Here is a 13,783-nt window from a genome sequence, read left to right as displayed (position 1 = left end):
GCCTGATAATGCATCTTCTAGTTCCAACACTGGTCTTGCTTTTGTACTCTGAGTTATGTTTTTGGTGGCTCTGATTTTAGATCTTACTGTATTACGTGTTTCTCACAGATCAGATGATCATGTAATTAACTGTCCAATCCAGGACACTAGAGAAAGTAAAGGGTAGCTATTAATAACTTCGCCTGACAACGTATGTGAACAGGGATGGTTTTTACAGATTGGAACACATGCTCATCTTATCTGTAGGGCACGGATCATAAATGGGATTAAAAAAAAAAAACAAATAAAACATTTAAAGACAACATGGTCGGGCCCCATTCTCATGATGGTAAATCAGCAGCACTGCATACTGAAAAAACCAAACACCATTTGACCTAAATCAGAAAGCATCTGGTTTCTACAGCTTGCTCATTAGGACACCATAGTCCAAGGCTCCTTCTCCTTTGTAGCTTTCATTGTTTTGCGGGGATGGGGGGAGGGACCTAAAAATACAGCATAAAGTATTTGGATACTAAACACATCCTTGAATTGCAAGAATACTGTAAAAAAAAAAATCCAGCATTCTTAATAAATATACCTTGGATACTAAAAATGGGGCTCTACAGTATATTCAGAAGGGCTCCTCAAACTGGGAAAAGGCAGGTTGCCAGTGATGGGAACACCATTCCCCTCCAGTTCCTTGAGAATCAGAAGCTATCCCTTCTGCCTTCTGCATAACGAACCATGTGCTCTGTGAATTTCTCTGCACAGGCTTTTAAACCGAGATTTGGATCTGATTTTCCCTTTCCTGTGTCCCTTTCTCTTGTCCAACTGACTTCCCCGCCACTGCCATTGTGAACTCAAGGTTTTGTGAGGCAGACTCCTTCCTCAATTCACAGGGACATCCCAAAGAGCAAATAACTTGGAAGAGCTTTAATGAAATGATGTCAGTGCTGACACTCAGCTAGGTGAATGGTATTCTTTTAAAACCTTCCATAGCAAACAGCAAGGACAAGGACCTCTAATTGAAGTCTTTAATGATCAGTTCCTAACTTCTGAATGTGAGGATCTTTGCTTCACTTTGAAGCTCAAGATCCTTTCCTGCTGAGATCTTTACACTGGGTGATTTTCTTTGTCTGGCTCCTTCCAATTATGGAGTGATTTATCTCTCTCCACTTTCCACATTACCTCCAGAAGTACTCTGAGACTTAAAAAAACAAAAACAAAAACAAACAGTTCTTCTGAATGAAGTATTCTTGGGTCACAATTTCAAAAATGTCCACTTGTTGGCAATATTCATATCCTCATGGCAATAACAGTGCACTGGAATAATATTAATAATTTGGCTCGCTGTAACACAAACAGTTTTTAATTTTTTTAAAAGTGTGTTGTATTTGCTATTAGCTTAAAATGCTTTATTTTATTTTTTCTAAAAGATTTTATTTATTTATTTGACAGACAGAGATCACAAGTAGGCAGAGAGGCAGGCAGAGACAGAGGAAGGGAAGAAGGCTCCCTGCAGAGCAGAGAGCCCAATGCAGAGCTCAATCCCAGGACCCTGGGATCATGACCTGAGCCGAAGGCAGAGGCTTTAACCCACTGAGCCACCCAGGTGCCCCTGAAATGCTTTATTTTAATGCTTCAATAACACAGTTAGGATTTATAACAAACTTTAAAAAACAAGTTGTGGAAAACTATATATAGTATGATCCTTATTTCATATTACAGAATACTTATTTCATATACTACATATTACATGACAAATCTTTTTTCAAAGCCCAAAGTCATACTATCCAATCATTTTCCCCTGGTTATTTCCTTGTGGGGTATAGGTGGGAAATAGGAACAATGATAACAGAAATTTTTTTTATCGTGTAGAGTTGTGTATGGATTTTTTGAAAGCACGTACTATATTTATAGTCCCGTTTAAACCAATACAAAATTGGTTAACCACTGTTAAACCAATACAAAATACAGACTCTATTAATAATCTAATGTTTTGTGTTTATACCCATAGTGAGAGACTAGAGTCTATGTTTTCTAGCTCTTGAACTGTCTTTGCAGAGGCTAATATCATGTAAACATGAGACAAATAAATGTTGGACTGTGAGCAAAAGTACATGAAAATAAATAGATCATTATCTGTGATTTGTACTAATGAGTATTTATCATGTTGGGGCTTGCAGCAGTGGCCTAAAGCTATGTTATTTTTTGTTTAACATGATTCATATTTTTTCTTATAAAAAAACTGGAAGCTCTGGCAACACTAGGCCCTCTTCCTGCCTGTGAACAACCAGCTGGATCTGAGCTGTGCCCTGTACTTAAGTCTCTACTACCCTGTAGGACAACCCTATTACACTGTACCAACCCACTCCTTGGTCGTACCTGCTTGTTTCTGTCCCCACTTCAGTCTGCTACCCCTAATGTGGACTCATAAATGAGTCCTGTGCATGAAATCACTTTATATAACACCAAAACAACTGGGTCTTCAATATGGTTATTGGCTTAGACATCTAAAAACTATCCTGATTCTATGAGGACTCCTTGGTCCTCTGGCCTATAGAGGTTGAATGACCTCTATAATACCACCTATGACCTTCTGTTCCTTTAGATTTTGATACACCTTAGATCCAAATAAAATTTGATGTCATTCCTTATGATAAAAATATGCTTTCTTAAATCTCCTTATAAACACACACTCTTACTGTGACAGAGGCTGGGAAAAAACCCCATCAACTTCATTTGAACACGTACTAAAGGCTAGGCTGGTAAAGACAGCCATGGTCTTTAATTTAATGAGAATTACCCCAAAAGCCAGGCACTCCCAGTCTGTACACTGTCATATTGTGGGATGGACCTTAAGGTCGCACCTGTAAGACAGCTACCTAGACCCCAAACGAATTCCTGCCTTGGGGGATCCAGTCCCTTAGCCTCTGCTACCACCACCCAGGGGGTCTGCGTGCCCTTTGAGGCATTTTAGTAGCTAAACTGCAGAGGCAACGAGCTACCTACAGTCTGGACAGAAATGTCCAATTTCTTCCTTTCCTTGGGACAATCCATCTGTTCCCTTTGTTAGCCAGCTATACTGAGCTCAGCGGGCAATGAGATATGCCTGATGTCAAACCATTAAACAGGCCAATGAATACAACAGCACCTACTTCTTGGCAGACAGAACTTTTTTTTGTTTCTGTTTTTAAGGTTTTATTTATTTATTTGTCAAAGAGAGAATGAGTGCACAAGCAGGGGGAGCGGTAGGCAGAGGCAGATGGAGAAACAGAGAGCCTGACACGGGACTCGATCCCAGGACCCTGATATCGTGACCTGAGCCAAAGGCAGATGCTTAACCCACTGAGCCACCCAGGCATCCCAAGGTAGATAGACAGGATCACGGAAGAAAGTGTACTACAGAGGACGGTGCCTGGGAAGAAAGAGATCGGCTATTACTGGTCTAAGCAACCCTAGAAATCCACTCCCTCTTGAAGGGGGAAGGAGCTCTCCATCTGCCCCCAGGTACATCATTCCCTTCTGGAATGTGCCACTCATGCTATGCCGATAAAGCGACAGCAAGAATTTCTAGGACTTACTCTGGTCTGTTGCACTCCCGAATAGCCGTTTTGATGCCCCCTCCACACGTTCTTGAGCAGGTTCCAAAGGGACTCCAACTTCCCCAGGATCCATCCGTCACGGGGGCCTCCATTTCTTTGGGGACACAAAATCCAAACTTGCAGTGCTGTATTTAATAAGGGGAACAGTGAGGGAGAGATCGGTGCAGGAGACATCGTAGGACCCGCCACCCTTTTGAGTATCTACCATACTTCATTCCGCCTCCCAACCCCACCATGTGCTGGTTTGAAATGCTGCCATTTTCTATATGAATAATGGAAACGGTAGGGATTTTCATCATTATATGGCCACATTCTATATGAATAATGGAAACAGTAGGGGTTTTCATCTTGTACTTAAGGATTTTAGGTCCTGTCTTCATTTACCGCTTGCTTGACTGAAATGAGCCCAGGAGTGACTGGGTCCAGGCAGTCAGGCTAACCCCTGCAGCCGGCTTCGAAGTGCCCAATTAGTCTACTTGGAAAAAATGAGGAGAGGAAGTGGGCAGACTGGTTGTAGATGGGGCCAACACGAGTTCCCGGATGTATAGAGCGTCTCTCCATTAAGAAGGCTCAGAGACGCTGGGAGCCCGGTAAAATATATTTTATTGCTCCCCGCGGATTTGAAAAGCCAATTTTAATTAGATGGGAGAGGGAAAAAAAAAAAAAAAAAAGCAAGTTACATGATTCCCATAAACTCACTTCACCAAAGCACACAGGATGAGACGAGAGCAAAATGGACATATTACCGACAGCCCTAAACTTTATGGCTTTTTTGTGACTCATGGCTTCAGAGCCTCCAGCCTCCAGCAGGAAGAAGGCCATGATGCTTAAGACGAAACAAAACAGAATAAAACTCCTCAGCAGGACAAGGGATTCGGAGAAGCCCATTTCAACCCTCTGCCATTGTTGGGGTGTGAGGCCCTGACACAAAGCTGAGGTCACTGAGCAGCGGACAAAGGCGGAGTGGAGGCAGGGGCGGCCGGAGGTGACGCCCCGCGGCTCGCTCAGATCTCTCAAGTGGAGCTGGTGATGGCCGGCTGCCGTGATTTATCTGCAGGGAGGCCACAGGCAGAGGCAGACCCACCGCGGCCGGGGGTGGGGCAGCGTGCTGGGAAAGCGGAGGACAAGTAAGGCGCAGGTGAAGGTCCCCAACTCCAGGGGCAGCCGCCCAGAAGGCTCGGTGAACGATTATTCTGAGAGCACAGTTAAGCTTTCTCTGTTTTGCAGTGTCCTCTCTTGCAACAACTCTGCTGGGATGTCTGAGGATGTCCCCTGTCCCTGGGCTGCATGGCTAAGGCTTAAAAGGTTCTATAGTCAAAGATCCTGGGCACTTCCATGCCCCAGAAATGTGGGCAGGGGGAGAGGGGGTGACGTCACTCTCGGACATCCTCTTCCCAGTGGTCTTTACGGGGGTCGTGAACATTTATTGGAACATACGCACATAAACGCAAACGAGAGAGGTAGCCTGGTCTGCAGCTCCACCATCCAGCGAGAACGTGCCAGAAGTCACGTGTTTTAAAATTTATTTTAAATGTTTAGAAACCACATTAAAACAAGTCAAAGGAAAACTGAAATGAATTTTAATACCTTTTATTTAGCTCAAAATAGCTGAACATTATTATTTCTGTATGGAATCAATATAAAATTATGGGTTTTTTTTCTTTTTTTTTTTTTTTTTTACATTTTTTTTTCATACTAGGTCTTTAACACCTGGTGTGTATTTTCACTTAAGCACATCTTGGTTCAGAGTGACATTGGAAGGGTTCACTAGGCACTTGTAGCTGCTGGAGGCCATCCTGGACAGCAGAGGTCTTGGAAGGCCAAAGCTTGGCAGGCCAGGGGTCTAGTGGGGAGCCAGGTCTCTCCCACGGACTAACCCTGGGACCCTAGGTGAGTCCCTTACTGTTCCTACAGTGTTCCTAAAAAATGGAGACCAACATGCCAAAGTTGTCTTGAGTAGAACATGAGACACAGTACATCTGAAGTACCTAGTATACAGTGAAACACATAGGGGACCTGACTTAAATAAAGTCAGCAGGACACTGGCCAACATTCTCTGGGCTCTTCGTATTGGTCAGGCAGTGTTCTAAGCATAGACAGATATTAACTTAGTCCTCCTAGCATACTATGAAATAGGTACTCTTATCACCCCCATTTCTACTGAAAAGAAAACGGAGGCACAGACAGGTTGATACCAAATATCAGTAAGGGGCAGAGCTGAGATAGAAACACAGTCTGACTCAAGTGTGCACTCTTCACTGTGACACATGCTGCCTCTCAATTGTGAGCAAATGGGGACACTGATTTTGGCACGTGAACAAAGAAAAAATGAAAATAAAAGCAAGATTAATGACATGGTTAGGTGAGGCGGAGACTCCCAAGTTGTCCACCCAATATCCAGTCTCTCTGTTCTCCTTGGAAATAGACTACATTATTTTCCCAGAGCCTTGTACAGATAAGAGCAGTCAAAGAGAGGTCAGCAGACTTCATTGGCTGATATTCCTAGGAAGGACTTTTTGCCTCTTTGTCCCCTGCCCCTTGGCTTCATTCTGCCTGGAACTCCCACTTGATGGCTGGAGTTGCTACCGCCATTCTGTGACCTTGAGGATGAAGTCCATTTGCATATGATAATGGAACAGGAAGAAATTAGATTTGTGGAGCTGCCACAACAGTCCCATAACCTGTCTAGTTGGGGACTAGTTTTTTTGTGTGTGTCAGAAAAAAAGAGCCAATTTGATTACATTACTATAACTGGATCTCACTTAAACAAAATTCCTAATTAATATTCAATTGGAGTCATAGAACATGACCCTCAGATTCAGCCCTCAAATCTTCCTGCTAGAAACACATTTTATAAATCCTACAAAGTAATGAGATATTCCTATACTTCTAATTAAAAACTGGCCTGCAAATCAAATGTTCCTTACTGATATGACCACTAACAGGTAGAAAGGGAATGACAAGAAGAGCTGAGAAGAACAGGAGAAGTGCCTGAAGTGACAGAGGCTGGAAATCAAGGCTATTTGGGAGATATTTACCACGATGACCTTATTTTAGCAGGCAAATTCGATAAACAATACTTGGCGTGCTGGAATAGCCACTACATTGTAACAAAGCACTAAGGAGCCGGTACAGTCCTAGCCAAACCATAGTCAACCTTTTCTAAAAGCGTCTAGAACCATTTAAATGGTATTTTACCTAAACACATCTTTTTTAGGAGTTTGGAAGAGGGACTTGGAGGTCCGTTTTGTCCCAAGGAAGCTTAAAATAAGAGTTTCAAACCTCAGACTCACGAAAGGGGTTAAAATGAAATGTTAATGGGCTTAACAAGAGAATGGAGAAAATAAAGAGAATTAGAGTCATTCATCAAAATAACATTGTGTCAGCAGCCCAAGACAGATCACTGCTGAGGGAGCAGGGCAGAAAGAAGAGAAAGAAACAAAAAAAAAAAAAAAAAAAAAAAAGGAAAAATTAAGCCCACCGCAAAGGGAATCCGAATCGGTTGGAGAAAAGGCATATGGTTTTACTGCCAATTCAAAACAAAAAACAAACCAGAACAAAATGAAAAAACAAAACAAAACAAAAACAAAAAACCACACAAAGAATTCCTACGCCAACATATACACCATCTTCGGCGTTTGCAACACGCATAAATGCTCTTCAGGGAAACAAACACACATATGGCCGCATTTTTAATAAAAGCTGCTAGGCTTGGCCACTTTTTCTAAAACAGAACTACCCACGTACCTATCATGTTCTCCGCATAGTTGCTTCTCTGAGTGTCCTGAGCCTGCCCTTTGGAATGCCTTGAAGTCTCTTGCTCTTGCCAAACACAGGCGTACATGGAAAACGACTTCTGAAGACCTCCAAATTTCCCCATCCCTCAGGTATAAGATTACCCTGCAATCCCTTATCTCCTGCTTCTGTTACAAAAACAGAAGATTGGAAAAAGATACAACAGACTTCCTCCCGAATTCGTTTGTGTTGCAGGATGACTGGGATACGGCACTGGCTACGGTGAGGTTGGCAGCCTGTCTGCTGCAATGTTACGGAACATAATTCACTTCATCCTAGTACCGAAAACTCTTCGTTACGGTTTTCCCAGCAATAACATATATCAGAAACAGACTTAGTAGGTGGGTGCCTCAGACTGGTGAAGAACCTTAACACAAGCCCAGTGATTTTTCTGAGCTCAAAGAGAATTAATTTAAGTAACAGAGTGGGCAGGCTCGGACTCAGGCCAACTAATCCAGTGATCAATGAGGTATATAGTCTGTTGTCATCTTCCATCAGCTGCTAGCACCTGTCTGGGTCACTGTGCTTTAAGCAGGACTCGGAGGCCACATTGTCATTTTGTAAGAATGAATGAATGCTTAATGGTTGCCAAGGAAACCTAAGAACCACAATCCCACTCAAATCTATGATCTTCTGGCCATCAAAGTGCTTAAGTTAAATGTCCCACAAAAAGCGAAAAATTCTTCCTGGCTAAAGACATCTATCTCTTCTTATGCTTATGAAAGGTACAAAAGCTCTAGTGCCCATGGTCATACATAGCTTCAGTTGGGCTGTTATTGGACAAAGCTATATTCTCTGCTGCTGAGGTCTTAGCCACCAAGAAGTGAGAACATGAGCTGATTTAGTCTCCACGTAAATCAAGTATAAAATCAGCTTCATTGTCGTTTTTAATTTTTTGTGGACAGAACTTTTTAATTTTTCAAATAACATTCATACCCTCCAGCTCACATCACTTTACAATCACCAAGGCAGAGGGGTAAGGAAGCCACTGGTCCTCCTGCTTGAGCACTGGAGACAGAGGAGCTCAGTGAGCCCGAGGTACTGCAATTATAGGCGACTCTTTGGCCCCTTCAGACAAAGCAAAGGAGGAATATGCGGTGGGGAGGGGCTAGAGTGTGAGGACACTGCCCTAAAAAAATAAATAAATAAATAAATAAAATATAAAATCGGGGAAGGGAGCATTCAAGTCGGTCACTTCTGAGGATCCCTTCCATAGAAACATGCTGAGTGCTACTCATTCCTCCAAAAGAGGCCAACAAGAAGAGAACAGGATATTAGAAGTGAGTGAAGTGGACAATGGGAGGAGGAGAGAAGAAAGGAAAAATACATGTAAGGATGTCAACACCCTCAGAATATAGCCCAGGGATGGTGAGAGAAAGAATGCCCTTTGCCATAGGGATTTAAAAAAATCAGGTTTAGATCTAAAACTTTAAGTAGCCAGTGTTTTGGATGGTGATGATGATGATATAGCAACTTTTTAGTTTCTAGATGGATAACAGGTACAGAAGTTTGTACGAGTCATACTCCTAGGTGTGGGGGGCATTGTTATTTCCAGGCTGTATAAGGAACATATTTTTATTTATTTTTGGTTATTAACAAGTAAGTGGGAAACATTATAACCAACTCACAACATACATTTCCATATTTCCCAGGTGACATCACAGCTCTTTAAAGGGACCAACGCAGGCTGGAAAAAGCCTGGTATCCCAGTAGTGAACAAAGGAAGTTTGCTGTATTTCTGTGTTTCTTTGATTTTTAAAATTTCATTTATTTTATTTGAGAGAGAGAGAGAGAGCAAGCGAGCATGAGCTATGGGAGGGACAGAAAGAGAGGGAGAGAATCTCAAACAGAGCCTGTGCTGAGCATGGAGCCCGCGTCCCACAGCCCTGAGATAGTGACCTGAGCCAAAATCAAGAGTCAGAGGCTCAGATGACGGAGCCCCTCAGGTGCCCCTGTGTCTCCTTGATTTTAAGATGCTCCATCAACTTAAAAGCCAGCCTTCCATTGCTACCCCAAAAACAGACAAAGAGAAGACAAAGACAAAAAAGACAAAGCAGAAAAGAAACACTGTCTCACGTTAAACCAAAAAGTGTGTTGGGATTGCAGGAATGTTAAAATGAGAGAAAGGATGTTTCCCAAATTGAGGCAATAATGCTCGCTCTGTGTGTTGTATCAGTATTATGCTATAATGTAAGTTCTCATAATTTTCGAAAGCAAAATTGAACCTCTTACCCCCAGAAAGTATGACACATGCTGAAACACACTGTGTTGTATACTCTAAACAACGGTGACTAAAACGACAGCTAAAATCGTGCCCACTTCTGCTACCCCAAGACCAAAGAACGGACGGGGTGCTACTTGCCTTTCCGGGCTCACACTCGGTCCCGTCTGCCCAGGGTGTGTGCTGAGTCCGGCATACTCCATCCACATTATTGCACCAGAGTCGTCTACACTGCATCTGTTCAGTTTGGTTAAACAACAAGCCAGTGACAACGTGATCAGATGATATGGAACCAGGCAAGGGTTGCTTTCAACTAATGTTTTGTCAACAAGATAGCATAGGTTAGAAACACATTTTTTTTTTCTCTGTATGATGATTGATAAAATATTCCAAGGGCTACAGAGAGCAGCCCATGGGATACATTTCTACGTCTAGCAGGACTTCAGGTGGGGTAAAAGGGTGATGTTTGCTATCATGGGAAACACAGAAAGGAATATAATCTGGGGTGAGTTTCACTTAAAAATTTTTATTATTTCCATGGAATCAGTGTACTTCACAATTCCCCTGGTATTTCCAATGTCTCTCCCACCAAAACCACCAACCAGACACCCAAAGGAAGAGAATGGGGTACCTCAGAAAAGCACATTTTTGTCCGTTTGCCTTCTGATAACCACGGGGTATCATTGGTCCAAGTGTCCACAACATACACATTAAAATATCCCACACCCATCGGTTAAGCTACCTATTGCCAGAAACGATTTCAAGCCCCACGGGGTCAGAGGGCACAGCCCTGACAAGCTACAACAGGGACACAGGTTTGTCTCATGAATGACCTTTACCGAATCTAGAAGAGTCCCTGTTATAAAGATCATCCAGACAAGTCAGTGGGGATGAAAGGAGCCGAGGAGAGGAAAGGGCTGAGCTACGCCACTACTGGTCCGGTCACCCTGTCTTCTCTGAATCTCAGTTTCCCATGTGCAAAATGAAAATAATAATGACATCTCCCTTCTGGGCCGTCACGACAGAAAAAAGTGAGAATGTGCAGGTAAAGCACCATTTAACAGCGAGCGCTGTCACAGCTGATCGTCATCGTCCTTATGTCTATGGTCATTAATAGTCAATGGGCCATTCTCCACTTGGCCACCCGTGGTTTACGTGAGAGTGAGAAGCCCGTGGGAACCCGTGGATTAAAAACATCCAGAATCAATGGACGGGGCAGAAGTGGCCCCCAAACACTTACCATGTATGGGCACACCTGAGAACCTGGTCCAAAAATCAATTCACATTGTTTATTCACGTTGTACAGGAGGCCTGGCAGTTGGGGAGGCAAAGGGTAGGTTCTGGATTCAGGTTCATTAAGCAAACACTCGCCGTAACCAGTGCTATGGAAAGCAGAAAAACACAGATGATGAGAGCCATGACGAGAAGGGGCTGTTAAGGGGTCCAGATGAAAGTGAAGGCCATCCCGACACTTTAAAGGTAGAGAGGACAGTTCCTTTATCGAATGTGCTTTATTCTTTACATCCCAGGCTAACATCCAAAAGCGGAAGCTCTATTTTTGGTGTATACTCGTTTGTGGAACCACTGGCTCTCCATACAAAACAGTCAGTAGGAAACATGCAGCTTTTACAGCGTTTGTCACAGTTTGGGGCAATTATCTGCTTATTTTTTACTCTTCTCTCCAATAGACTGTAAGCTTCTTAGGGGCAAAGATAGCGTCTTTTTCACCCAAGCATGGGGCTCTAAACACCATAGCAACAGGTCTTTGGTAAATGTTTGCTGAGTAGAAGAGTGGGTGAATCAACAACTATAAGAAGAAACACTTCAGGCCATCTGGTTGGAAAGAAAAACAGCAACCCTCGAGTTCTTTCACTTTTCTGCAAACACCTCTTCTGGAAAATTCACACCTGGTGAGTTCTGATTAATAAGGCTCCACTTCCCCATGGCTGGAGAAATAGACACCCAGTGACCTTGGACAATCACTTAACCTTTCGTACATCTGGGAGAGAAGAGCAATGAATCTGTGACACGGGGATATTGTATAATGTAATTGGATCTTTGAGCTGCCTGGCAGGAAGCTTAAAAAACAAACCAAGAGAAAGAAAAGAAAGAAGGAGAGAGAGAGAGGGAGGGAGGGAAAGAGAGAGACAGAGGAAGAATGTTCTTAATTCAACAAAATGGCGGTCTGTGTGATTTTCACCCACCCCCCATAACCCTCTTTTGGGTCATCTTGCCACCCTCTCCTCTTCGGAGCCAAAATTACTAAGTCAGAACCACAAGAATTCTGTGGCCTTCCCTCATCGTCTCATCACATTCATGGGTCCTCCCCCCAAGGCCCGAACAGAATTCATAGCTTCACCAAGAATGAAGCCACATTTACATATTTGCTTTAAGATCCCAGCCTTCTCTTGAGCTCAGTCTGTAATCTTCGAAACTCGGGCCAGGAGAGGAACCAGGAACGGCACAGATGTCAGAGAGGGTTGTTTTTTTTTTTTTTTTTTTACCTCCTCCCAGGAATGTCAACAAAAATAACAACTCCAAAGGAATGCTTGACTCTACATTTTCTTTCCCACAATGAGCTCGCTACCTGGAGACCAGACACTAGAAGCCCGGGCTCAAAGAAAGTTTAAGTCTTACTCTAAAAACTCAGTGATATATTTTCGACTACATTTTGACCACAACCAGGGGTTGGTGTAGAAGTTCAACGTCGGAGCCATGACATGCTGGGGGCTCTTGACGCCTTCTTCCTTGCACTTGTTGTTGTCATCATGAGGCATGTTAAACCTAAGGTCAAAGACACAAAGACAGGGCCGACAATGAATACCAAAGCACCGAGTTCTTATCACTGGTTCAAGGAGGCACCTGTCCAAGAGAAAAATGTTAACTGCCTTCTGCATTTTGAATAGGAACCCACATCCTGGGGAGCAGGAGAAAACTTCCTAGATGGTTGAAGAGGGAGCAGAGCAGAGAACGTGATTCTCACCCAAGTTAATACAAAGTGCCTTTAATGTATATTTAAAAAAATGACATAACGGGGAGTATTATCTGGGTTAAGAGTCCTTTTTGGAATTGCAGACGCTCTGAGCATGCTACAGTTGATGCTAGAATACAGTAGTTGGAATTCCTAATAAGCCGTTCAAGGCCAACTTATAGAGTCAAGAATTTGGCAAGTTATGATAACGCCGCAAATATAAAGAGTCCTTCAAGTGTCAAACCTTGAAGCCAAAAACTTTCTAATAAGAGGCTCACTATGGGTCTTGGCATCTCCTCCTTTGGGGTCAGGTTGACAAATGACACAGCCACGCAGGTATATCATTATAAAGGTATGGGAAGTTCGTGCACAATAAAACCCATTAAGGAAAGCTGAAAGCGTGGAAACTAGAAGCATGCCAATTCTACCGGCTTAACGCAGACGGGGCAAATAGTTTCATGCTTCCTGCCAACGCCGATGGATTGGTACTGCTTCTTCAAAAGTTGGGCACAAAAGGATTCTGAAACGAATCCAGGTTCTGCCCTGAGAAAAGGCTATGATGGAGTACCAAGGTCCTCTCGGGCCTGGGAGGGAACTCCGCAGCGGCATTAACACATACTTGCCATTCTTGGCTTTGCTGGAGGAAATGGGGTGGGGGGAATGATAGGAAGCATTTCTCAATCTAGAAACATCAGTTCTATGACCCACATGCCATTCTCAGCTCTGGTAATGAACTCATGAACTCAGAGGGGATGTCCGCTCTGGATGCCTCCCCCGTCACAAAATTGGTGCATGGGGCTAATTTTGCATTTAGCGGGGAATCCCCTCCACTAGTTCATCTTGCATCAGGGAGATCAGCGAGCTAGACAGAAGGTAGACCTGTATTCCATGTGAATCTGAAAGCTTAAGTCCATTCCATTCATTTCTCCTGGGTTTAGTTTTCTTTTTCTTCTCAAACAACTTGGGCTCTTCAATAATGGCCCACAGGAATAATTGCCAGATGGAAATGACGAGACAGAAAACCTTCATCGGTCTAGGTTAAAAAAATAGTGGGTTTTCATGCTTAAGAGCCTATTTTCTTAAAAGAATGACTACTCCTGTTTCCTGTTCCCAACTGCAAAGTCAGTGTCACACCTACAGTGGGAAACCCAACCCAAGCAAGAAGCTCAAATCATGGTTGTTTGTTTTTCTGTGGTGTGAAGAAGGCGTTTA

The 13,783-nt window shown here is 43.2% G+C and overlaps 1 protein-coding gene across 6 annotated transcripts in view; it reads right to left on the bottom strand.

Moving 5' to 3' along the window:
* ADAMTS9 (ADAM metallopeptidase with thrombospondin type 1 motif 9) overlaps positions 1-13,783 on the bottom strand; it is a 163,193-nt gene that overhangs the window by 113,544 nt on the left and 35,866 nt on the right. For 5 of the 6 annotated variants that reach the window (XM_044253222.1, XM_044253227.1, XM_044253228.1 and 2 more), the window contains exons 9-12: positions 12,238-12,384; positions 10,841-10,982; positions 9,742-9,837; positions 3,564-3,709 (exon numbers count right to left, since the gene is read on the bottom strand). In XM_044253222.1, the coding sequence (XP_044109157.1) occupies positions 3,564-3,709; positions 9,742-9,837; positions 10,841-10,982; positions 12,238-12,384 (531 nt within the window). The remainder of the gene's footprint in view (positions 1-3,563; positions 3,710-9,741; positions 9,838-10,840; positions 10,983-12,237; positions 12,385-13,783) is intronic. The other variant, XM_044253225.1, reaches the window with a different exon arrangement.

This window comes from Neovison vison, chromosome 6 (genome assembly GCF_020171115.1).
Source record: "Neovison vison isolate M4711 chromosome 6, ASM_NN_V1, whole genome shotgun sequence".
Taxonomy (NCBI): domain Eukaryota; kingdom Metazoa; phylum Chordata; class Mammalia; order Carnivora; family Mustelidae; genus Neogale; species Neogale vison.
Note: the sequence above shows the minus strand (reverse complement) of the source record. Positions and strands in the feature narration are given on the sequence as shown.